The 26,921-nt window shown below is 40.0% G+C and overlaps 2 protein-coding genes across 4 annotated transcripts; both read right to left on the bottom strand.

Annotated features, from left to right (window-relative positions):
• Positions 1–3: 3 nt before the first annotated feature.
• Positions 4–20,496, bottom strand: cobll1b (cordon-bleu WH2 repeat protein-like 1b). 3 transcript variants are annotated; one of them, XM_034562414.1, is made up of 14 exons: positions 20,299–20,496; positions 19,675–19,749; positions 7,833–8,021; positions 6,893–7,097; positions 6,359–6,584; positions 6,186–6,230; positions 6,001–6,095; positions 5,587–5,823; positions 5,348–5,477; positions 3,359–3,581; positions 3,175–3,263; positions 1,651–3,092; positions 586–714; positions 4–497 (listed from the first exon to the last, which is right to left on the bottom strand). In XM_034562414.1, exons 2-13 carry the CDS (start codon positions 19,725–19,727, stop codon positions 622–624), a joined length of 3,027 nt encoding a protein of 1,008 aa, XP_034418305.1. In that variant the 5' UTR covers positions 19,728–19,749; positions 20,299–20,496; the 3' UTR covers positions 4–497; positions 586–621. The 3 variants fall into 3 exon arrangements, with proteins under 3 accessions (XP_034418305.1, XP_034418304.1, XP_034418306.1); XM_034562413.1 differs by lacking the exon at positions 20,299–20,496 and having other exon boundaries at positions 19,675–19,829; XM_034562415.1 differs by lacking the exons at positions 19,675–19,749; positions 20,299–20,496 and adding an exon at positions 13,794–13,996.
• Positions 20,497–21,556: 1,060 nt separating this feature from the next.
• Positions 21,557–25,307, bottom strand: slc38a11 (solute carrier family 38 member 11). The gene is made up of 12 exons (XM_034561841.1): positions 25,296–25,307; positions 25,088–25,208; positions 24,568–24,642; positions 24,338–24,472; positions 24,073–24,138; positions 23,834–23,940; positions 23,634–23,713; positions 23,395–23,465; positions 22,480–22,641; positions 22,265–22,377; positions 21,903–22,034; positions 21,557–21,796 (listed from the first exon to the last, which is right to left on the bottom strand). Exons 1-12 carry the CDS (start codon positions 25,305–25,307, stop codon positions 21,557–21,559), a joined length of 1,314 nt encoding a protein of 437 aa, XP_034417732.1.
• Positions 25,308–26,921: the final 1,614 nt, after the last annotated feature.

The raw sequence follows: 26,921 nt of genomic DNA, 5'->3' as shown, positions 1-26,921 counted from the left end.
CATCTGAAATGACAGAAACTTTATTCATATCAACACTGCATGACAGAACAACGTGTGCTGTGCACATCAGTGTATTTCTGGATATAGTTTAATCAAAACTCTGTAATACTTAAATATAGATTTTATGTATAATCCAAGGAGCATTTAAGTACCATAGGTCAGACATAGTCTGTCCTACAAATCCAGTATTATTTAGATAATAGATTTCCAAATAATTTATAGAATTGTCCTCATTTAACATTCTTGTTCACGCACACAAACACAACAGTCATGCATTACATGCATGATGACCATCACACTAAATAAAACAGAAGCATTAAAACACGCAGGTCAGCGCCAGGGATATTACTTAATGACATTCCAGAAAATAAACCAAAATACAGCAATTATTAATTATCAAAATACATAATTTACACTGTTGGAGACTATCAAAAGAGGCTTCTGTGTCATCGGATAAAGGGTTCTGGAGGACTCAAAGTAGACAAGATAAACTCCTCCTGGAAGAAAAACAAATAAACTGGTTCAAGTATGTGTTTTGGAAACATTGTTATGATATCATATTACAATGTGTGTGAGTTTTCTTACAGTAGATGATATATTGTCAGAAGAATTAAGGCACTGCTATGGACTGCTCTCTGCTTCTGTATGAGCAATCCCAAGAACAGATGGTGGTTCCACCTCTACCAGCTGCAGAGTGGAGCCTTTGTCACCATCCTGTGATGTTGAAGAAAGACACAATGTATGCAATTACTGGAGACTTACTGTGTCAGACAACATAAAGAAGCACAAAATAAAGACAGCACTATATTGTTATAGTTATACTCAACTATAGTGGGTCCTGCAAGAGTAACTACAGTATTTCTATAGGCCAAAATGTGTTGTCAGAGAAAAAATATGATTGTCCTTTCACAATACAATACAAAAAGCCCCAATGCCCATGAAGCCCTCCGTGTAGGAGAAGGAGAAGTACCTCTTTACCTCTCTACCTCCAATAATGTACAATGCCAACGATCTTTACTGCATACCATATGCAGTAAAGATCACATATATGAGTGTAACAAACAAACATTTGCCATAATGTACCGTAAAATCGTATTCTATATTTCACTGAATAATAATGTTGTCTACAGTCACAACTTCAAGTTCTTCTGACCATTGCTAAAGCTCAGATAGCGAGGGGTTACAGGGTACACAGCTTAAATTGCTCAATCTATTCTGCTTGGAATACCTTGGGTTAAAATAAAAAAATAACATCCACAATACTAAGTTGTTAAAGAGCTTAGGGCAAGTAGTTTATATTAAACCCTGGGCGTATACAAGTCAGTAGGTTAGAGGAACTATTAAAAGGTATTCTTCTACTTAAGAATGCATAATGCAGAATACATAAGAATGTATAGTGTTCATGAGAGTCAATAACTCACGACTAGTCATAGTGTAAATGGCTGATACAGCAACAAAATGAAGCACCACAGTTGCACAAGTGGTTCTAGTTTAAAACCAACTATAGCAGTAGTGGGATAAGTCACACCCTTGTGCCCTTCTCGATCCACCTTTTTAAGGGAAACCGCTCCAAAAAAACAAGCAATCATTTGCGTCTTTCATCTTTGTTTAGATATTTAAATCTAAGTATGCTATGCCATCCCAACTCACCTTGAGCTCAGATAATTCCTCTGACTCTATGACTGATGAGCGACTTGTGCTTGGGGAGAAGGGTGGTGACACAGGCACGTGAGGCGACACTGGCCCATGGGCAAAGGACCGGCTCCTTCTCACAGCAGAAGACACTGCCTGGGCGAAGCGGGACGGGGTTACAGGAGAATAGGGCCGAGGGGCTGTAAAGCTCCTTAACTTTTCCAAGCTTAACCCTATGCTTGGCTCTTTAGATGGCAAACTACTCTGCCTGGTCATTCGCATGATTGCTACATTCTTGTCATCCCCCTTAGGGCTCAGCTCAACATTAGCAGCCCCTGTGGTCTCCTCTTGACACTGCACAGGAGGTGGTAGAGGAGGGGGCGGTAACTTTGCTCTCTCTGCACTTCCTTCAGCCTCCCTCTGGCCAGACCCGGGACTCGCGTTGAGATTCTTTTCTGCTGCTGAGGTTACATAATACCCAGGTGTTTTTTTTTGCTGTGCCAAGCGGAATGAACCAGGCTTAGGTTTAGTTGCGGGTGGAATTTTCATCTCCTTGACTTCTGCTGGTGAACCTGCTTGAGATGCCCCATTAGCAGAGGATGAGATCTTGTCATCTGTTTTAGGCAATCTTGTTGGTGACGAGGAATGAATGGATTCAGGTATGCTTCCATTAACAGTGTCTTGGGTAGTAGTAGTGCTGGTCAGTACGTTTTCCCTGGGTAGAGTAGAGTGGAGCTCACTTTTTTCTTTCGAGACGTCCGTCTGTCCCCCTGGTGCTGTGCTCTCCTCCAGCTGAAGAGACCCAATATCAAGTCTGCTTTCTGGAGCTTCAGGAGGTGGCTCCAATGTCAGTGCAACTTCAAAATATCTCAGCTTCTCCAGAGATTTGTGAGGCACGATAGTATACGTTGTCATCCCCACCTTTGGGATGTAGTCCCTTGTCAGCTCGTTGGAAGGCTTGGGCTTTGGCTCAGAGTTTGTGGCATAAATAGATGGGGCCTGTGTTGTGGCAGGGGCACTTGGTGTTGAGTCTTGGCACGATAAGGTCTCCGAGGTGAGGGATAAGGCATGTTTGAGATCAGGCGAGTCCACTTCCTCCGTTACAGTGGCCATATCTTTCTTTGCCGCTGATTCAAAGGCAGGCGCATTAGCTGAGCAAGGGACTTTGTCCACGTGTTGTTGTGGAGGCGCAGGTGGTGGTGGGAAATCGGTTTGCACTTGAGCATCTTCTCCGGTGGGGCATGATGTGCTGGTGGCCACCAGGCTCTTCAACCGGTCTGTCTGCTCCAGGAGGGTTACAGTGTTTGCCTGAAGAGAGGCCTGCGCTTCCACCTCCTGCATCACAGGCGGAGGAGGGAGGCTGCTGGGTACAGTGCTGCAATCACCCGTGACACTTTGAGGCATAGACTCTTCACAGATGGGGTGTTGGCTTACATTTTCAACTGGACATGATCCACTATCTGCACAGAAAATAAATACATTAGTAGGTGCAAGAGATCTGCAGGGCATATGAACAATGCCACTATAATAGTGCAAACCCACCAGTAACTGCCACTTCAGATGAATCCGTGCCGCCAGTGGTTTTCACGTCACTCAGAGCTACAGGCTCATTCACTGTGCTCTGCAATTGACTGTAAAATGTAAGCAAAGAGAAGGAATTAAAAGCATTGCTAATACTAAAGTTACAACATGGCTGAGGGTGGAGAAGTAATACTGGAGTTCGTACTTGCCATCTGAGGACAGATCACGAGACTGATCTTCCCCATTTCTCTCCATGGACACTGAGGGCAGTAAATCAGTATCTGGGGACGGGGAATGCAGTGAAACATCAGCAGACGTGTTGAGGCTGCAGTCCTCTCCCTGGGTATCACTAGCAGTTGCAGACATGACAGAAGCATTGGTCTCCTCTTGCTCCATTATCTCCTCCAGTGTGTTAGCAGCTGCACCCCCTGGAAAGACCATCATCATAAAGAAGAGACGTGGTGCATCCGACATTAAATGTAATTCATATGTTCAAGGACATGTGCTGGCTGTAATGTTCAAAAAATTGGAGAAAGAAATTCAAAAGTTATTGTTTTTGTTGTATTTGAGTCATTGTGTATTTTCCACATATGCATGAGAAAAACAAGTATCCAACTGTATGTATGTCATACACAGAAATTCACCTTTTGCAATAAAATAATGTTGATGACAAAATCATCTTTGACATCTCAGTCTCTAGAGTCGAGTTCTTAATTTAGCGCTCAAAGGAAGCACATAACAGAGGAGCAGAGAGCAAAAGGAATTTCAAGGCTACTTAAACAAAACTGCAGCTTCCCACTGCCTCTGATCTCTGTATCTACTGAGCAGCACCGGGCTGTTGGGGGAACCGCAGAGGAAATGATCTTTCTCTGGGAACTTCAGTGTTTGAAAAGTGGGAGGAGGGAAATGGTGTTGTATACATGTAGACAGCAGTAGTAAAGAGGCTGGGATGATTGCACTTTCTATTAATGAGGTGTGGGAGATAGAGAAGGCCGCTAGCCAAGGGACTATCGGTAATAGAGTTGTGGGACAAAGTAAAAGTAAAAATGTATGAAGAAAACAAGAAAAAGAAAGAAAGATATAAATTGACACTAACTTAAGGGAAAGTAGGAAAGAAAGAAAATTGCTTTATTTATATGTGGAATATACACAACACTAGTTTTAAGTCTAATCGGAATACACTTGATGGAATGAAGTGAATTTTGTTAAAACTAATGAAGAAACTTCAGACAACCTGAACCTTTTTGATGATAGGTTTCAGAATTTTTCTACTGTGGATTGTCCACAGTAAGTCAAAGGATATTGTTTCTAGAATGTAATATCAACACTGTGGGCGCCACACTTTCCACTCAGCTCTGATGCATCAATGTGGTGGCAGAGATGTTAGAACCTCAGTAAATGAAACCACAACTAAATACATGACTAACTGCCACCAACGGAATGTGAGGAAATAGGATGTAGAAATAACATCATTTTACTGTAAGTTTTGATATTTCTCCCATCTTTTGGGATTTTCTCTGTTTTTGCTTTAAATGGCTTTGTATACAGGAAAGGTGGAGCTTCGCTCAAAAGACAATTCAGTGCGGCTCAGACGCGTTTACACAATGACAGGAAAGTATATCAAAGCAAGTTAATTATACTCATCTAAGGAAAAACACTAGGGAATCCAGAACGTACAATGATCTGGAATGCAGCAAAAATGACTGTGTGTTCTCATCATACATTCGTTTGTGGCTTTGATTTTTTTTAAATTAGGTCACAGGTATTTGAATAGGCACCTCGATTTCTAACTATATAAAGTAATCTGTGCATTACATGCTAGATAAAAGGAGGTAATTCGAGACCAGGAAAAAAAAGCAGAGAAGCTCAAGAACTAAAACACTAAATTAATGAAAAAGGGCATTATAGGAAAATATACTGTATATACTGATTTTCCGTGCTTTAACCACCATTTAGTTCCCATGATCCATTTATCCTAACAGGGCTGTAGTTTCTCAAATGAGCCACTGTTCAATAATGACCACTAGGAGGCACACCAGACATAAAAATGGTGTCTTTGAGGCCAAAGTACACAAGACAAATCAGCACAGTACAGGCAACACAGCAGTGAAACAATCTAAATATATGAAGAAATAAAAACACAGCCGTCCCACTGAGTAATCATGAAAATTAATAAATGCAAAAAGAGACAAACCTTGCAAACTTTCATCCAGAAGAACTGTTTCTTGGTCAACAGCACTAGGGGATGTGGGGGGTGGAGGAGCTTTGCGTTTGGTTCTCTTTAAGGAAGACTCTGCTGAGGACCCACGACTTAAACCAGCCATCTATGGGACATACCAAGAATTGATATAAGTTCTATAATCAATGTCCCTGAACACAAAGATCACAAGTCATTTTACCATAACTGCTGACATGTATGTAATATTCACCCACCTGGTCACTGTCCAGTTGGGCAGTAGGTTCAGAGTGAAGTCTCCGACGAGTGCTGAAATCCGAGGGGCGGCTCTGGGACACCACAATTGGGGGTAGGGGTGCACGTCTCTTCTTTGGCACATCTGTGGGTAGCGTTGGGGAGCTGAGCGGAGACGAATTTGAAGTAGGTAAGGCCATGCTAAGAGGTCGAGGCTTGCTCACTAGCACAGGAGAAACTGGGGCACTGGCCGTCGTTGCCTTTAAAGCACAAACATCCAATCAGAACATGATAAGAGGCCTGCTCCCAAACAACATAGTGCACGTCAACCAATGGCAACCCAAAGTCAACAAACCTCCCTCTGAACATTCAAAGTTACTTTCTGATACAGCTGTAATATGTGCATAATCAGCATATAAAGAAAAATACTGCATTACCTGGTCAGATCTTTTCTTGCTTTTTCTAAACTTGCTGAAGAGCCCTTTGTTTTCTTTCTCTTTCTGATTTTTATCTTTGCCTGGCATTACTGCTCCTGCAAAAAAAACAGCATTGTAAGATAACATTGGTCATACATTTCGACAGCTCTGTTGATATCAACCATACAATTTACAAAGTGAAATACCTGCATGTGTTGGTGAGGCTGGACACACGGGTGAAGCAGGTTGTCCTGCAAAGCCAACAAGCACAATAACAAGTGAGCTAATGAGGCACAGTATAAAAAAACACTGAGTGGTTGATGTGCTAAAATCTCATGCCATATGCAGCAAGGTTTGCTTCTTTAATAAATATATTTACCTTTAGTGTCTCTTGCATAAACTTCCCTTATTGCATAATCATTCAGAGAGCTGGACAAGTCCAAAGGGGCCAGTGATTGAACGTCTCTCCACAGAACGGTAGTTTCCATGTCAAATTCACATTTCTCACAGATGGCTGGTAAGTGATCAGCCAGGGGAATGCGAGGACTAACTCGTAGTATAGTTTTCTGGGTCTTTCTGTAGTTTATCACCATCCGAACAGTTGCCTAGGGAATAAGAAAATGTGCCACTTCAAATCAAATCCGTTAACTCACCATGAACAGGAAACATTGGTGTTTACTATTCTAATTTATTTTTATTTAATTTTCATTTCCTTTAGTATTTAAATTCTTAAATGTAATATGCCCTGCTATTTTATTTTATTTCATTTTATTGTATTGTATATTTGTAAAAAATGTGTTGCTGCTGCTTCAAGAAAAGTAAATAAATAAATAAAGATGAATAAAGTCAAATATAATATAATCTAAATATCATCTACTTCATGTGCCAACATGGTGTCATGTTTGTAATTTACCTCGGGCATCTGAGGACCCGTCTTCTTATTTTTATCCTCCCCTTTAGGTTTAAGGATGATCTTCTCTGCATCCAAAGTTCCTATGAGAGCATTGGGCTTGAGTTTGGTGTTGTTCTTGTTGGCGGTGACCAGTTCTAAAGTGTGGCTAGATGGGTTGAGGTGATACTTTGCACAAAGAGTCACTAATAGATCCATCAGGGGTTTGCTGAAAGACATGGAGGACACAATACATGTTATAAAGCTGTGCACAATGTGTTGGAACAAAACAAAGCATATGTACAGTAACTTACAGTCGCATGAAGCTTTCCTGACACTAATAATACAATTTAAACATAATGCCTTAAACCTAATCCTCAAAATAAAGCGTTAACTCGGTTTAAAGGAAGAAAATAAGGTAAAGAATTCAGCATTTAATCCTTTCACATTGGATTGGTCTTTTTAAGAGGCCAAGGTGCAAGAAAAGAACATTGTGAGAAAGATAATGATATCTTAAGTAAACTGTCGGTGGAGTGAGCAGACTCATAGAAGGACACACAGACCTTTTGCTAAAAACGTTGACGTACTAGTGCGTTGGGACGTTGACCTGTAGGTCGTGCAGACCTAGCTTAAGATTTGAAGGGTAAGATTTGTGCAATCAAGAGATAATATTCGGAATTTGAGATAGAAAACTTATTAAATCCTGTCAAACATCATTTGGTGAGAAGAAAAAAATGAAGAAATGCAATACATGTTATTCCCAGTACAAATATTAACTAAAACCACACACTCAACTACTCCACCTATGTGACTCATTCTGACTGGAACTGCACTTAATGTGATGACTTAATCAGATATTGTGATGTTGAGTATAAAATACGATATTAAAATGATTCAGTATGAAAAGTATGTAAATGCAAAATGCTGTTCTTGCTCAAATTGCATAACGGTGCTCCAACTGTACCTTCCATGGACTGTGGTCATTTCTTCTACCCCGCCAGGCAAAACCACAACCAGAGAGAGGTCTGTATCGATAAGGTTCTCCTTCTGGTCCATGGTTAAATGAAGGGTTCCTGGGTACCACTGGGAGAGACCTGGGGAATCCAGCTGTTTTAGTCCTGGTGGGGATGGTGCTTTGCTTTTGGTTGACACCCTATAGTTGGACAAGAGAGTGCAAATTATTCTCAGAGTTGCTTCAGTATTTGTAAAAAAAAAAAATCAGACCATTGCTGTGTCACAAATTAATACTTTCGCAATGACTGGGATTGGTTTTTCAAACACGCGCATGTGTGTTCATTTAAAAAATAAATGTAAAAAAATAGTCATTGGAATTGTCTCCGCCATCTCAGACAATACTCTGATTGAAAAGTGCAGCAGACAGCATGAAAGGAATCCTCTCTTCCTCAGGTTTTAGAAAGCAGTGAGACCATTACATGTCGGAGTTCAGGTCCACTTTGCAAACAAGTCACAAGACAACCAGGTGGACAGATTTACTCATTGGGCCTGAAGAAATGGCTGTGAATGGACAGAGATGTGAGAGATAATACGATGCAAGATAGAGTTTCTTAAACTATAGACTATAGTTTGTCTTTCCTATGTTGTAGTCAAACTAATTTAGAGTGAAGTGTATGTTATTTTTCTTGTTGAGGCAACACCCCCATGCATTAGTGAACATCACTTGGTGAGCTAGGATTCTGTTTTCAGTGCGACTAACTATACAATACATATTTGAAGGGCATTTTTGAGTGTTTGTCTTGGCTCACCATTCCTGGAAACTGTGTCAATACAGTGTGGGAGAGAGCAGTCATGTGACAGTTACAGACTGACCAGGTATACCACACAAAAACAGAAAAAAAAGAAGAATAAAAAATCACAGCCCAGGATATTTCATATAACACTGATTTCATTCATCCCAGGATTTGTTGTAAACTGGCCATCACTTGGACAATGATACATATTAAATCTTTAATAATTACACTTATCTTGTAATGGACCTGAGAGGTGGTGAATAATAAAAGCCTGCTGTCGGTAAATAAACAAAAAAATGTTTGGATTTGAACCGGGTCGTCATTATAAGATTTTAAGGCGAGCTGGGACACATTTTGTTTCTTGTTGCTGTTCGCTTGAAATGAAAAGCTACGGATGGTATGATAACAAACTAAAGCAAGCACAAGTTCAGATCAAGTCAGTTAAGGTCAAACTATTGTAATGCAATGTTATCAAGTTGATCAGTGGGCTGAGGAATCAATAACCTGAGAGACATTCAAGTGTCACATCATTCAATCTGAGGCATTTGCAGACCCACTGCCTTGAATTATAGCCTGTAAAGTCTCTGGTGGGGGCACAAACAGAGGAATCTGAGCAATGCAAGGTCACAGGCTGCACTGAGGCACGTCTAGAGAAGGATTATTAGTCTTGCTATGTGGGCGGCTGTCCTTAAACACAGACTATGACATAAAAGAAAAACACTCCGACAAACACACACTTTATGCAGATATTGTTTTGTATCAGAATTACCACAGTATATAATATATATGCTGATCATGAAGACAATAAAGAGTATTTGTTAAACAGTATGTATACATATTATAAAGTATATTGCATCAGCACAACCAACAATTTACATTTAACAATGTATCATGTTCTTTCTTGTCTCAATCATGTTTGCTGAAACAGTATTTTTTAGATATTAGGTATTCTGCAAAGAAAAAAGTCTTAATAGTGTAATCTTAACACAAATGTGTATTTTTGTTTTGTAGAAGCTTCTTTCTACAAAACAGTAAATAACTTTGGAAAAGCTTATGTTCCAATAAACTAGCTGTAACTCACTGGGAAAAAAACCTTTTGACATGATTATGGAGTTTTACAAAGAACAAAGAACACATTTTTTAAATTTAAATATGGTTTGCTCACACCAAGGTAATGCATAATGGTGACGTTACACTGCAGCAGAAAGAACGGGTGTGTTACCTTGAGTAATGTGATGAATACTGAGACTTGATAGAAGAAAATAAAGATGTCCAAGTGTTTCTTTGTCTATGTAGGCTTGAGAGGGTTAATGTCTTTAAGGCTACTACCATTATAGGGAACTCATTATCATAAAACCCTGATATAACTTTAATGGTGACTTTTATTTTGTCTTAAATGGAAACCTTGCCAGTTTAAAAATGATCTAGTACCTTGTCATGTGGGCGAGTAGCGTGATACTGTACCATATTCATAAATTAGTCTGTGGTTCTACCGTAAAGTGTGCTGTGATAAATAGCAAACACCTGGGGGACAACAATGAGGATGACAAGTGAGGGTCACTTACAAACTACCATCTCACTGTTCATGACCTGAAGAGGACCATGTTGTTTTCTGACAGCTGATAATACATCACACAGCTCACGAGTGAATAGTGAACACGTTGAACAATTTCCCGACACACAGCCACAGTCTTATCTACAATGTCGTTAAGATTTTTCTCACATTATTGTTTTGAAACTACATGGCAGCTGGCTTTGAAATCCCTACCAATGTCTGAGCAAAGTGTACTGTTTTATCTGACAATAAGGGTTAGCCAGACAACAGGCAGCACACTGATTTGAGAAACTGCAAGTAGACCTGAGGCAGCAAAAACAACAACAACAACAACAAGCAATAAGCAGTGGGACACGACAAAAACCCACTAGTTTATCTGTTCATCTTTAATAATGATAGTGCCAGTAGCCAGGATGATAAAGCCACACAATCTAGCACAGACATTAACGAGCAAACCCAAATAATATACTGGGAACTGTTTACGTTTGTTGATTCTGTTTTGGTGTGTGTGACAGAAACCACTTTCTTTGAACATTTAATGAAGAGAAACAAATGCAAAGTGAACCAAGGAATAGAGTTCAACTGCACACCGCTCTCCTTGGGACCCTCGGATTGGGTTGTGAAAGCTATTCCTGAAACCAATACGTAGCCTAATCCATTAGTTTGTGTGCAACTTCTTAGTAATTATTAGCTAGTTTCAAACTCGCGATTTAAATAATCAGATCGTGTCTGTTAAACTTATGAGCCGTTACAAGCTGAAACGATAAACATTGCAATGTCCAGAAAAGGGCACTGTGGCATTATGAGCTGTAACATACTGTAACCCCCCACATGTAACAGTGCAAGGAGGCCAAACAATATATCAAATATATATATATATATATATATATATATATATATATATATATATATATATATATATATATATATATATATATATATATATATATATTAACTGCATATAGCACCTTTCTACCATACCGGACAAAAGCACTTTACAATGTACCTCTCATTCACCCATTCATACACCAATGGTGGCGAAGCCGCCATGCACAGTGATCGCCTGCCCATCGGGAAAGGAACTTGGTGTTCAGTGTCTTGCTCACACTTAAGGAGTCCTGTTATAGTATTTGAGATATCCCCAGATCTACATTGTATAAAGTTTACATTATATCAACCCGGTTTCCAGCAGCAGCTGCATTGACGCAAAGACAAAATAAATCCACTGCCAATCAGACAGTAAACAGAGTTAACCAGCTGGGGAAGACAGACGAACATCTAGTAAGCAAATGTGAGACATTGCTGGAAACCAAATTCTTTGCGGTTTCTTTCCACATGAGAAATGTTATCTGGATGCTAACATGTTAGCCATAACAACGTTAAAAGGGCAGGTTCTCTTGATACGTCTATGTTCAGGGCTGTCTGTGTCTATCAGCCTGTTTTGGAGATTGTCTGTTTTAAATTGGATGAAACCCAATTTGTTTTTCAACATAACTGATCTGGATGACTGAAATGAAGAGTAAAGGCCTCCATCATCATTTCTACCGAAGAAACCTAACCGCCGCTTTAAAGCAAGATCATCAACTTTGTCCAAGAGAAAACTGAAAGAGAACAATTAATTGTCATGACATTTGCCTGCTAATATTCATTGTCCACAGAGGATACAAAGTGTTGATATTACCACGCAATAAGACCACTACCTCACATATGGAATAGCATAATGTGATGTGTTGAAAAGTAAACCTTATAAACCCCAACTGGTCAGTTTAGAAAAGTAGGGAAGGGAGTGTTAGATGAATAATAATATACAGATTGCACATTGTAGGTGTGGAACCACCAAATATGACCATGAATGCTGCCAATTCCCTGCCCTTATATCAATACACTATCTAAAACAGACATTCACACTGTGGTCTTCAGTGGGTACAAAGTCCTGATTTCATGATTTCATGGCTATTTATTTGGCAATGTCATTGTAACCCTTTGAGCACAGTGTCTAAAATGTTTCCTTTTCCACATGCTAAAAAACAAAGCATTGTGAGTTGCTTTATCTAATTGATGCAAGTGTCATGCGATTTTTCAAATTAAAATGGAGGCTAAAATGTAACTCTTTTTAGCCATGTCATACTTGAATAAGCTAGAATGGCCAAACGAATTGCTGTGCCTCAGGAATCAGGGTGAGTCCAGTTTATACAGCTGTGTCATCAGTGATTTTATCAAGACACTTCGAGCAGGTGACAGACACGGACACACAGGCCGGTTTGTTTGTGCCATCCCGGCCTGTGTTTTTTCAGAAGCCAAGGGTGCTGCTGAATGAGAAGAGACGTGTTGAAGCTTGACTCTGCTGATGCTTCATTCACAGGGTTTCCCCTTGGAGGTCTGACATTCACAAACAAGCCCATTCAATACCAGAGGACATGCTTGAAAGACGTGATCACGGACAGGAAATAACAGGCCTGCTGTCATTGTGCCATTTGTCATGTGTCATAATTAATGCAAACAAAAAAAGGTGCACTGGGATATATAAGTACTGCATGCTATGATGTTATGGTGAAGAGATAACGGCATCTTTCAATCGATTTGTTAATATGTGAAAGCTTCAAACAGATGGCTGGTGCTCTCGTTCACATCTGAGGAAAATGTGCAGGATAGCTTGACACAGTAGGTGAAGTAATAGTAAAAATCAGCTTGATTAGGTTTCAAATAAACTTCTACTGACAAAGGAAAACAAAAGGCCAGTATAATATCCAGATGCTGCTCCTTGTGAAAAAATACTTAAAATACTTGAAAAAGACACTTACGACACATATGTGACTGAGGATGACAGAGGGCCACAGGCGAGAGAGAAAGTTTGACGAATGCTGGGAATACATATCTATCCTTTGTTAAAAGCAACCAAAAATGAAAAGATAAATCGTAATATCAGCAGCAGTCAAATAGCTGAAAGAGGGAATATCCAAATTCCTTACATTCCATTGCGTTTTGTTCCAGCTGGCATGACTGTTAGCAGAAACATTTCAGTTTAAATTGATTTCCACGCTATCAATTAAAATCCCCTCAGGTATTACATGGATCAAATGCAGCAGTGAGCAGGTGGGATCAGTCCAGACAAGAAACCAGACCAAAGCTTTGGTAGAAATTTGACTTTCAATGAGGTTCTGAGGAGGTGGTCGAATTAGCAGAAATGCCTAATGTGGTATGTTAGCAGCTGCTGGGTAGCAGGACGGCACCCACTGGAATGGTGGGTGCATGTACAAAGTCACACTTTCAGTCACACTTTCCGACAACACACAGAATTATTTTAATAAAACAAGAGCAACAATTCAATGCTCCAATGACGTATCACTCCCAGAACTCTACCGGCAGCAGCTTACGAGCTAGCTGTACATTCAAATGCACACAGGCTCAAACATGCCCAGCACAGCTTCCGGCTTCAAGGCAAAACACATAGACTGTGAGTGGTCTGAATAAAAACATTCGGTACAGAAAGAATACTCCACGGTCCTCACCAGCACTTTTAAAGTGAGGAGAACGTAGGAGTAGGAGAAAGAACCAGAAATGTAAAGAGCAGGTGTGACAGACCTGCTTTTCCCCTTGCCAACATGTCTTTTCATGCTCTTACCTCTTTGTCTAAGGTTGTCTCAGCTCAAATAATTTCCATTCTGCTGTGTATCTCCCATGAGTAGTCAGACAGACTAAACTATCAGCACAGCTTCAAAAGGCCCACCTTTATGCCACGCCCAGACCGTGTCATCAGAACTCTGTCCCCTCTACCTAAATCCTGTCTAACCCCTCGCTGCGTCTCTGAAAGCTCAAGCTCACAGTGTGTGAGTGGCACTCCCCCCGTGGTCATGAGCAGAAAGGTAAGCAGCTTTGCCTCCCTGTGCAGACATGAACCTGTGGGCGGGGCCAGTGCAAGAGCGCACTGAAACACCCTGCAGCAAGCGCTCAGCATTGGTAGCTCAGGAATTTAGGCAAGAGTTCCTGTGCTGCATTGATTATCGTGTTTTGTTTTACTCATGCATGATAATTGTGATTATGCTGGTGGTGATGGTACATGATCATCAGAGTGAAACAACAAGAGGAGTCTGACAGACTAAAGGACTTCACCCCATCCCCTAATCTAATCCAGTACTTCACCTGCGTATGCTTTTTATTAGGATAAACACTGGCAACTTTTCACAACCACACCTTACTTCTACAGAGCTGACTCATCCGAGAATTATGCAAGAAGGCTTGTTAGTTCAGCGCAATGATAATGATAGACAAACAAAGGCATGAAATAGCATATACTGTATGTCCGAACCGTAAGCAGTCCCTCACATTTGGATTGGGATGATTTAACTATTTCTTCTCTGACAATAAAACTCCTCCTTGTAAAATTCTTCAATAATTTCAAAGTGTCAGACGACATGCTTTAACAAAAAAAAAAAATCTTACGTCAATAAATATATTCATGGGAGCAGTCAGTAAACACTGTCAAAAGAGTCTGTCAGCACCTTGCACTTAACAACTCCAGGCGGAAAAAAACCCGTCTTTTGGAAGTTTTTGCTGATATTGTCATTATTAAGTTAATCAACACATAATCCCAAAAGCTTTCAATCTAAAATAGCAACGCGAAGCAAGCTGTACACCGACTGGTACGGAAGCAATAACTTTGACTTTCCATTGTGAAATAAGTGCTGCTTGCCAGCGCCTTATCAGCAGCCCTACACTTTCACTTAAGAATGTGCGGCCCATTCTACAAACACCACCAACAAATACCACCAGACGATAAGGAGGTGGAGTAGTGAATGGAGATGTTAGTGTGTAGGAGCAGGGGGGGGGGGGGGGGGGGGGGGGGTCCCTGTGGAAAGACAAAACTCAGGGCCAGAGCCACAGCTGAATAATTTGGTGAGAGGTCACTCACAGTAAACACAAGCTTTTTAAAGAGGGTCTGGAAAGGCCATTACTTCATAAGCAGTGTGGGATAGAAGGAGATTAGGGGAGAAAAAGAGCCCATGAGAACTTCCCACTTCCTTTGTGTATCGTTTATTATTGCAGGCACAACAACAACTCTTTTTCCCACAGCACAGGCCTGGTCACAATCAAACTCTCAGGGCGTCCTTAACATAATTATGTAGAATTCTGACATTATTAGCTCATCAATACAGCGTGTAATACCCGTTTGTGGGGATTCAGTCAGTGTTATTCCTCCCTGTGGTGCCCCCCTCCCACCCCCCTCTACACTACATGTTGTACAGTGCCTAATACAACAGCAGATCCAGGGTAAGATAGCAGGTTTTCCAGCCAGTTAAGTAATAAGATTTGAGATTACATGGGTTGATCTCTCAGTTGCCTAAACAATGCCCCCAATGAGCAGATGTCATTCTTCTCTGTGAACTGGCATACGCTATGGTACATTACCCTCACTAAATCTCAGAGCAGCTCAAATATGTTTACTCTAAACATTGCACTGAACCAAACATATGTCTCTACACAGAAAAAAACAAAACATGCATGAATATTATGAATAATAAAAGAAAATACGGTAATTATCTCTGTAGCTTCTGGTAACTTCACCAAATGTGTGTTTTTTGAAGTAAGACCAACTATAAATAACTTTATGAGAGAGAAAGTTCCCCATGAGTCATAATTCTAACCATCACACTGCATCCTTTCATGTGAAACAATGCTGTATTGTCTGCAGTGGGGCATCTTTCAAAAGGCACAGCAGCATGCTCCTCTGCTCATCACATGAACTCAAGTTTTTTAAAGGGAGAATGCAAACAGTAATTCTGCACTAAAACAGGCCCATCCAGTATCTAATTTCATTGGTAATAGTGTGACAAGAATATTCAGTGTTGCACGAAACCGCAACTTCATTCCATCTTAATGTCTGAAAGAGTTACACCCAGTCTCACAGACCATCTCAAGGCAAGCACAACACCGTTCTGATCTTTCAATGTTTCAATGATATTTCCTTAAACTTAATATGAGAAAGGTTGTATGTACTTCTGCTCCTCTATACAGCATGAACTAAATTCTGAAGATCAATTGATCAAATTCAACAAAAAGCAGCAACAAAATGAAATACAGCTGGAAAAGAAACATGGTCACTGTATCTGTTGTACAAAGTAGTTCTGCTTGCTTTACTTACTGTATTAGTATCAATATGTTCCATTCTGATGTCTGATGTACTGCCGATAAAGTATGCTCGCCGTCCCTAGAACCTGCATCAATTTGGGTGAAAGCCCTTTTAAAGTGTTCTGACCCTAATCTTGATGTGAGCTACAGAGGCATTTTGAATGTGATTATTTAATGAGCGTGCAAGATTATGAAGATAGGATTAAGAATAAATTGAGTGCTGAATGCAACGAAAATTATTTAATCGATTTGAATTTGCTGGTTTGTTTTAAGTCTGCCGTCTCCTTTTTGTGACATTTGTATCTTTTATGTTGTTTTTAACGTTTTTTTATGTTTTTATGCACAGGGACATCTTGACTGGGACCCCCTTTGTAAAAGAGATGTTAAATCTCAATGGGATTATCTTGAATAAATAAATAATATGTAATAAATAAAAATATCCTCACTAAAACTGCTGGCCGCTGTTTGAGTCATTCCTTCGTTCATTAGCTTGCCCTAGTGTATGTTAGGAGACAATGAGGTTTATTATATCACCTTGTTACCAATCTGATAACATGCTGATTTAACACGTAGAGCTATTGTATCAATACACACAACCATACACCTGGGTGGATACAATATGAACTTATGTGCAGTGATAGTGCCATCTAGAGCACCATCTAGAGCACCATCTCAAGGTGTGCAATGTTGTATCATACGTGGCCTTTGTTTCTTAATATTGGTTTAAACTTGGCTGTATGATTTGTCAATGATTTGATAATTGCTCGACAGCTTGCCAAGGCCTTGTTAAACAGACCTGCAGTGAACTCAAACAATGCCATTTATGACTGGCTTGGCCTTTTTCTATAAGTATCTCATCTAAACAAGACAAACACTGATAGTGGAGGTCAAGAAAATCAAAGCAATTTGTCCCTTTGTCACATTTAATGTTTGAATGTTATTGGAGATAAGTAAAAGTTCCTATTGAGAACAAACAAAGGACTAATTCATGGTGGGTCATTCTGAATGTTGCACAGGCTGAGAGTGGGAGGCATCCAACTGTTATGCCCTGGAAGAGTGCGTAACAGAAACAAAGAGGGCCTAGGACTCCATTTCAGGATCTGTGCAGCAGATCTATTCAAACAAGCTGCTGTGTATACATAATCATATCTACTGTAGAGATTTTAAAAAAACAATAACAACCAACAAACTATGTTTTACAATCTAGTGAGAAGTATTCACTGGCATTTACGGTCAGTGCGTTGGCTTCAGTGTGGTCACAAAGGCAACCCATTATTCCCCGTCCCCTGGATGTTAGCCATATTGTCTGTTTTAGCCCTGTGAGGCAGAAAGCTTCCATAAAACATCCCAGAATTCAAAGACACACAAGCTCATTGGCAGGACTAGCTTGCTGGGAATTAATGTGAATTTTCCTCTCGCTTTATTGCATCTAGTGGGTGGATATCTTTGAATGACATCCTTTATCTTGCTTTTCAAGCACTGCAGATCTGAGTGGGCTCCTTGAAGGCTGCATGGATGGAGAGTAAATTATATATTTTCCTGTATGAAGAAAGCTGTGTTTCGGCTTTAGTGGACTTGCTAGTTGCCTAGTTGTTGTGATAAGTCACAGCAAAGCCAAGTGACTGTCACTATGTTTCAATTTGACATGCCCTCTTGCTTCCAGAGTCTACGTTCGCCCGCCATGATTCTCATCTGTAGACTCATGAGAGCAGCTGTGCCCTTGGACTGCCTGCATATTTGGAAACAGCTGTGGGGATTCACAATACCTTAACTAAATCCACATACTGGCCTGAGGAAAGCCAGCCATGTGAGATCATGGTTAAAGGTGTGGCCAATTAGCGGGGGCCAGCTTTAAGCAGCACACTGTTAGATTGAGGAATTAATTGATAGGATTTACAATGAATTGTTGTTGATTATTCTGATTATTGTGTTGACAAAAAAAAAGATCTTCTAAAAAAACTACTTATCCAATGACCACAGTGAAACAGAAGCAAAGAAACGCATTGTAGTTCTTTTAGTACTACCATGTGTTAAATACTGACCCGTGTGTCAGTGACCTCTCTGCTTGGAGAACAGCCAGCCCAGTGATTATAGCAGATTCAGTATTTGGATAACAAATGTAGCAACGCTTAGGGGGTCACATGAAGTCTCCACATATGACTGCATTGTGAAGAGTGAGATGCAGCTAGTTTACTGGCTCAAAATATAAGAAGCCACAAATGAGGCGGGGAACATGTGCGTTTCCCCCATGCCCCAGCAACTTTGCGGCTTACTTTTCCAAATAATAGTCAAACCGCAGAGAGATTTAGGTTGTCTGCTGCTCTTGCCAAGGAGTGTGGCTGTGCTCCTAGATTACGCAATGCTTATGAAATATGATTATTCGTCATACCAAGAGTGTTTTTCTTTGTTTTTTTTTAGTAAACTGCACATGAGGATGTGCCTGAATGCTATTTTTACAAACAGGGAAACTACAATATATAGGGGAGGACTGGAAATGTTGCATATAGCCATCATGAAATACTGGATTGGAAACTATCATGTGTTGAAATTCTGTCTCATCATTAATTTAAATCTCAAAAACTCAAAAGATCTCCACTGGATACCAGAGGAGTGAGTGGTGACTCTGTAAAAAAGCTCTGGAAACTCACTCACCCTTTTTTCAATGATTCCATCCACTGAAATTCAAGCAGCTGACATCATTTCTGAGTCCCTGAACCAAAACTGATTCCATCATGTCATATCCTCACAGCGCTTTTTTATGTAATTTTCTCCGACTATTGGTCTGTATTTTATAGAATATCAGTTTCAAGTCCAGTGAACGCATGATTTCCACAAGAAAAACGATCAACCAACTCATCACAAAGTCAGAATGTGTTGCCAGCAAAATACTTCCCATGACCTCTCCATATGGTCATGGCAATTTCTCAGTACAACCCCTGAGAGCAGGAAATGAGGAGAGTTCAAAGGTTGAAACGTCTGCAACAACTGTGACAAACTGAGATAGAAGAATGCTATTTGAAAGTTGCATTTTTTTTTTACATTGTTGGCATTATACTTATACCCTTAACAGATAGTTTAGAAAAAAGCTGGTTGCCTGCAAACAATTATTGTGTCCAGCACCACAGGGTGGAATAATTGTATATTCTGGTGGCATTTTATTGGTGCACATTGAAGAAGAAAAAAGGCCTTTGTTATTAGTTCTTTAACTAATAATAACATTAGGACCATGGAGGTGTGGCTCGAATAAAGATAAATGTTGACTATTTTTCTCTGAAATGTCGAGTAAAAAAAGCTACTGGACACACGTTCTTAGTAGGTCTAACAGGTTTTCTCTGTAACTGACAACACATAGTTATGACAGCTGGTAATCTACATACCTCAGACCGGAGCTCCGTGGATGGGATCCATGATCATCCATGACGAAACTCATTGGTTTCACAAAATCGATCCGACTGGTGAAACACAGACAAAAGGCACAATTCATTTTAGTAACAGTTTACATAGTAAATGTTATAAAGGCTGCTCTGCTGCTTTCAAGTGATGCAAACTGGCAAATATTGAAATATGGGCGAATCCAATATGAGGTCATCAGTTTTTCAGTCATATGAACCGTTTGTTTCCTTCATTTCTATTGGAAATGCGTGCAAACGAAGACACGTATTTACTAATCATGTCTTACCATGAATGTCGTTGGTTTTCGACGCGGCTGTCAACTTCCATAAGTCTTTACATCGAAAACATTAGTTGAACTTTCGTACAAACAGATTGTGTTTCGATAAATGATCCATTATTCCGCTCTAAGGTTTCGTTGTTGCACCTTTTACGCAAACCACTCCAGTGTGGTTAAATATGCCCTCTCCGCCCCTTTTTAAACTACAAAGTCTGGCATATCTAAAGCATTTTGCCCACCGACACTCTGCCAACTTTGCTCTGCTCCAAAACACTCCATCGCCAACATTGAGCTGTAAAAGTGGGGCGGACGTCTTTCAGATCCAGTTTACCTTCCCTCCAGGATCCCGATGAAGCGCTCGCCATGACGTTATCCAGCCCGACTGCGCGTCTTGGCTCGAACATGCAGAGCAACAAACCAGCACAATCCTGAAACACCACGCAGGCAAAGCCCCTCTTTTCATATAGTTAGAAATACGCTGGATCAAAACACATCGCCGTTGTTGTTTTTGTACTTCCTTTTTAATAAACCATATATTGTATACAGCGACATCGTGTGGCTGAATATGGAAATGACCATTTCCCCTTCAGTGTGATACAAATAATTCTGAATCATGAGTATCAAAACAGACAGTTCATTTAAAAAGAAAAACAACACATTCAATTCATTCACGTTTCATATTTCGGACAAAAAATATGCAGAAAACTTGCATTTATACGTGATTTTTGACCGTTTCAGTCCAAACCCACGAGTATTAAAATACTCCTATAATATAATTACAAAGAGTAGTGTAGTGGTCGTTAACGAGGTGCGTGTATAACTATGTAGATGGGAGGCAATAATATAATTTCCTTATATTTAGCCACAAGAACATTAGTGAAGTCTGACACGGTTCACAGGTGTGAATAAAGTTGAGCTCAGAGCTCTGTGCAGACCAGACAAGTTCTTCCACATCAAACTCAACCACATATTTCGTTATGGACCTTGCTTTGTGCACAGGGGCATTATCATGTTGACAGAAGAAATGATCTTCCCGAACTGTTGCTCTAAAGTTAGAAACTTGTTGTTTTCTGCAATATCATTGCATGGTGAAACTTTTAAGGGAACTATTCATGAACAACTCACCTTTTCAGTACTCCAAATGTATGTAAACATTTGGAGTTCAGGAGCACAACCTCACAAACTGTGAAATAATACAACCCAGTCAGTTTGTTGTGGGCTACCTAGATCAGAAAACATGTGATTCAACAAGCCATTCAGATCGGGCCTCGATACCTATGTTACATGCCATGTACGCCATGAGTCACATCTTTAAGAAACAGGCGCTAAAACAGAGCGTTTCAGAGGTGGAATACAGGGACATTCAGACAGACAGTATGAGAATGTTTTCAACATTAAAGTGTGTAATCATGTTCTAGTAGAAACCCAAAATATGAACCTTAAAATTAACATATGTCCCTTTTAAGACTCCCCTTAATTGGAACTAAGGAGACTACAGTACATACATGTATGCGGACAAGCTTGTCCACATTTTGTCACTTAAGTTGTTGTTGATAACAAGTTGAATAGAAATCAATATTTGTTGGATTTCATGCAGGTGGTACAGTGCCAGAGACATTGGCATCTGCACAGTAGAACATCTCCGCGCCGTGCGAGCAATCCTGAGGGTAAAGGCCCGTCATGATCAAACCGGTGATCATGACAAACAAGCCAATCAATATCAAGATGGTGGGTAACAAGTTTTCACCCTGGAACCAGCGGCCGGGGGAGAGTTTGAGGAAGCATGCAGATGGAATGATGAAGATCAGAGGTGTGGCGCTCAAAACACCCTGGATGGTAGAAGAGAACAACATCAAGGTCAAATTCAACACTCATATGCACTTACAAAAATAAAAATGTCGATAGGTGCAGACTGGCTGAGTTTATATCACTTACATTCAGCTCCAAAACAACTCCCAGACAATCATAGGCCAAAGAGATTGATGCGCAAACTGCAACTATGAGAAACGTTATTGCCACATGTTCCACTTTTGTAAGGTCCCGACTGCAAAAGACGTTGGATAACACCTGAGAAGATGAAGAAGAGAAAGGGGCTTCTAATGCACACACTTTGTCACATGCCTGAGGAGGATCAATTGTTGTACTGTCACTGGGAGTGAGGGGGCAAGCTTTCCTTTTGTTCCCTTAGTCACAAAGCCACGCCCCTGGCTCAAAGCTTCAGAATACCACTGTCCCTCACAGATGTAAACGTTTAGCTGTTAGATTCTTAGGTTGGAGTACGACAAAGGATCACTTACCTCTCGTGTAACAAAACACTCCAGTGGAAATGTGGTTATAATGCTGAGGCCAAAGCAGAAGCGACCAAATGTTGCCAGGTTATCATTTCTGCAGTAGTTCTCAAATATGTCTCCTAAAAACAAAAGGTGGGAGTATGAGATCATAAGCATACATTTGTGATATTAAAAATAAACGACTGTCGAGGCGTGCCGTTTGCTATTTCTGATATCGCTACCTTGTGTGTAGCCAGTGAAGGTGGTATAGCCAGCAACGGCGAACGCAGCACTGATTATTAACGCAGATCCTACGGACGCGTGGGTGACCCGAGACCAGTTCGCTAGCGTGGGCTGCTCCAGAGAACCATAGATGAGAAAGCTGTTGTGGTGACATATAAAGGCTAAAGAGACACACAGGGGCAGAACGTAAACTTACCATTAACATACACCATAACAACAACACTCAAACATATTGCTCATGACACCAGTGTTTTCCTTTCATGCTTGACCTAAAAACCTTAAATACTAGTTTACTTGCTACCTTGTCTGAACCTCTTTCCTAACAGCAGAATGCATTTGATGGTGAACTGATCATATCCATCCCATTTAAGACTGAGAGACTGCCAACAAGGCCTGTCTTAGTTCAAGTTACACAGCACTGTATTCCCCATCTAAATGACTTCCTTTGTGGCAGACGCAGGTATTATTGTCAAGGCACTTGATTCAAGGCCAACATGTTCACCACAATGTGTGTCAAGGCCTTGGTGGACGAGACTCACATGAGGACATGGTCTCATTCAGAAGAAGATGACAACAGGCCTAATGCTGAATGGGTGAGCTTGTGTATGAAATCTGTGGGCTTCGGCTTTGACACATTTAATGACGTTAAATGAAACTGCTGGAAACAGGATTTGAACCATGAAGTAAATAATTAGCTAAATGCTTCGCACCCCTTCTGTGTTGATGTATAAAGGACTGACCTCTCTCAGGTGTTTGGCGGTGCATTTGATCTCTTTTCTCAGATAAGGGGATAGGACCCCTTTCATCCTGCATGTGTTCTGGGTTTCGTGGATAATCGGTCTTTGTTTACTTGTTTCTAACATTGAAATGTGTGGCATGACGCTCAGTCATCGGCATCATGCAGATAAACTCACCAAAAGACATCACACCAACTGCCTGAATTGCATTCCACTTTGCAAATGCCCATGCATTCTCTGTAGGGAGGCTAGAGAGTGATACTCACAATCAGTCATCAAGGAACACAAAAACACATGATTATGTTGGTATAATAGCATTTTACTTCACATTAATGGAGAAAAATTGGTTCACACACACGGGAACATTTCAATTAAAATCCCTAAGAACTAGCAAATTGCTGATTATTAATTCATACATTTGGGGTCCAAAGGTAGCTGCTCTGATGATTACAGTGATGAGGATGGCAACTGTCAGCACCATTGACAAGAAGGACACCTGGTAACACACACACACACACACACACACACACACACACACACACACACACACATACATACATGTTTTACAGGCAGCTTTAAAATCACTAAATGACAACCGTGTAATAACCAAACTTACCTTCCCAAGTTTCTCTATGTTTCGATAAAGTGACAGAGGCATTGTGAATGCAAGGGTTGATAGCAAGATCACAAAGTGGCGCTCTGCAAGTATGTGATCTGGACCCACTGTAAGCACAATGCATGACAACATATACTTGAATCATATAGATGCACTGAATATGTAAACATGTTGGATTTACTGCAGGCATGGTGTCACTTGTCTTTTATCTGAGAGGGAATACACTACATGCAGCATACCTCCTGGTATTCTCTGAAATACTTTGGTCAGTGTGTCACCAGTTGTGATGTTGTAGCTAATCATGGCTGAGGAAGAAAACAGAGGGGAAGTATCATTCTAGTATTCATGTCTGCAGTATTATTTAGATTGAACTAAAAAATAAAATAGTAAAAATAGAATAAATAGTAAATCGTAATAGTAAATCGACTACACTGGAACTTACACAAAAAACATGTTATTCCATTATTTCCAATTTAGGAGTAATGCATAAATTAAACAACTCACCAATAAAAGGATAAAGGAACTGCAGTGCAGACAAAATCAAAAATCCAGGGAAACCAAATGTGCTTTGCACCAGTGACTGATAACTGTTTGTCCCGGACAGGTTTCCTCCTTTAATTAGTAAGATGATTGAGTAGTCTGCAATTAAATACAAAACATATTGTTAATAGTTTGCTCATTTGATCAATCCATGCCTCCATATTTTTTCAAAATGACACATTTTATATACCCACCTGTAATGAACCCAACAACTACCATCAGCAGAAGGCCGAAGGGGAGTCCAGCCTGGTTCAATGCATATGGTAAGCCTGGTAAAATATACATACATAAACATCGTGCACATACAGAACTACACAACTACATTGTTGATCTTGTTTTTTGGTATTTTAAAGCAAAATAATGTGTTACAGTTAGAACCAATACTAAGTCTAAGTCAAAGGTCATGCTGATGCTCTGCTGTTGTGTGTTTTTCACAATAATGAATCAGGCATTTCTTTTGAAGGATGAAAGAGTTAAAGGGGAGAATGGGGGACAACAGGCGCTGGTCATATGATTTTTGGAGGGTTTACCACTGCAGGGCTTGAGTGGTATGAAAGCTCCTCTTTGTTGCACAACAAATACTATTAAATTATTTAACTGAATAATCTCTGGCTTAAGAGTGTTAGAGCAACAGTTTGCATTCATCAATGGCACAAAATCAAATTATAAGTTTGTCAGGCACTATTGGCTACTTGAATTGTGAAATGGATTGACCTATTATTCCAGATCCTATAATGGAATTGATGAAATTAAAAGACGCAGATATCATTGAACTCCTTGGCTCTCTGGGCGCTTTTTGTGGGGCAATCAATGTGGTCCCTTCTTCGCTGTTTAGCTAGAAAATGATAAAATGGAGCAATAATTAGAAACAACAAAAACTGTCCGCCTGCTGTTCGTGTCCACCAGCAATAGCATCACTTACCTCCTGAGCCATTTTGAGCACCTTGCTGTCCGCTGATGAGGTTCCTCTTTGTCCACGTCTCCTCGGTGTTTAACTCTCACATGTTTGCGGTGTGGCTGAACAAGGCGAGGTTTATGTATACACATAAAAAAGCCTGTCGATTGCACCTAACTCAAGTCTTGAAACATCTCAACAGCGCCCCTGTGGGGTGAGATGGGGCTACAGCCTTGCAGAGCTAAGCTCCTCCCCCTCACATCCAAATAGCACCCTGGTGTCTTTTAGACACTGTTCTACACTGTCCGACCAATCACAGAGCAGACTCCTTCGTTCACCACAATCAAAGAAAGCTGACAGTACATCTGTATTTCTCAGGTAAAGTTAAAAATATCGTTTCCTGTGGAGAATCTTCATTTGTGTGTTCTTCTTCTTGTAGTGTGGCATTCCAGCAAGCATTCAACATATGAAATAATGTACGTAAATAAAAGGCAGCAGATGGATTTCCTAAGAATGAAAACACAATTTATTGTACCACGCATGTAAGTTACTGTATATACTGAGGTTGGCTTAGTGAAAAGGTGTGCTTATTTGCACGGACATGACTTTCCATGTATTTCATGGACCTTAAATTCAACTGAGAAAAAAATGCCACTGTATATTTTTAGAATATTGTCTGTTGGGGCTTTACAAATATATTTTTTATCAGAAATATTGACATTGTTGATCTTGAGAATCAACACCAACAGAACACTTTACACTGAAGAAATAGTCCCTTTGAAAAGTTTAGTCCGTGCCCAAGTCCTTTGGGCTCCTTCTGTAACAATGTAACAAGTAAAACATGTGTGCATCTTATGTGATGCTAATCAGCAGATGTTGTAATACTATAATGTTAACACTGCAGCAGACATGTGCTTATCCAACTCACTTCTGGGGAATTGGTTGTACTTTGACAGTTGATGCCAAAAACATGTCTTGACACATAAACGGAAATGAAGAATTAAAGGATTTAAGGATTGTTCTGCAAAGCTGACTAATGAAAAGAGCCCTTTGTCCAGGGTCGGAAATGATTAAAGCTGAAGGAAAGAATTCAAGATCTAATGTACGCCAAGAAATAAATAACTGTTCCTCATGTTGAGAATTATGGACATTTATTGGTGATTTTCAGTCAGTCTAGGTCAGATGTTCTGTCTGGTTTTCTTATAATAAAATAAATACATATTCATGTTGTGTAGACCACGAAATGATGACAGCTGTTATAGATGTGGATATGTTAATGAATTTGTAGGCCCACACATAAATATATGGAAATAACAAGATATACAATCAGTTAAGCGTTATAATTCTATGAGTATTCAATACCCTGTTTATAACACATTATGTAGTTGTAAACATATCCATTTGAGGTGTTTAATAATCCATTCAATATTTGTTAATAATGCATTTGTTTATACTCCAGTTATGGATGCTTCATATGTGGAGTTTAATTTGTTGACAAATGCATGAATGAAGACCTAAGAAAGACCCTTCATTTGCTATCAACTGCAATATTCAGTAGTGTCTTATACATGTTTGTATACTGCTTATAATGTCACAGAATACAATACAAATGGTGTTTGTTTAGATTATTTGCCTTATTTGCCTAATATTGTG

The sequence above is a fragment of the Cyclopterus lumpus genome, chromosome 21 (assembly GCF_009769545.1).
Source record: "Cyclopterus lumpus isolate fCycLum1 chromosome 21, fCycLum1.pri, whole genome shotgun sequence".
Classification (NCBI taxonomy): domain Eukaryota; kingdom Metazoa; phylum Chordata; class Actinopteri; order Perciformes; family Cyclopteridae; genus Cyclopterus; species Cyclopterus lumpus.
Note: the sequence above shows the minus strand (reverse complement) of the source record. Positions and strands in the feature narration are given on the sequence as shown.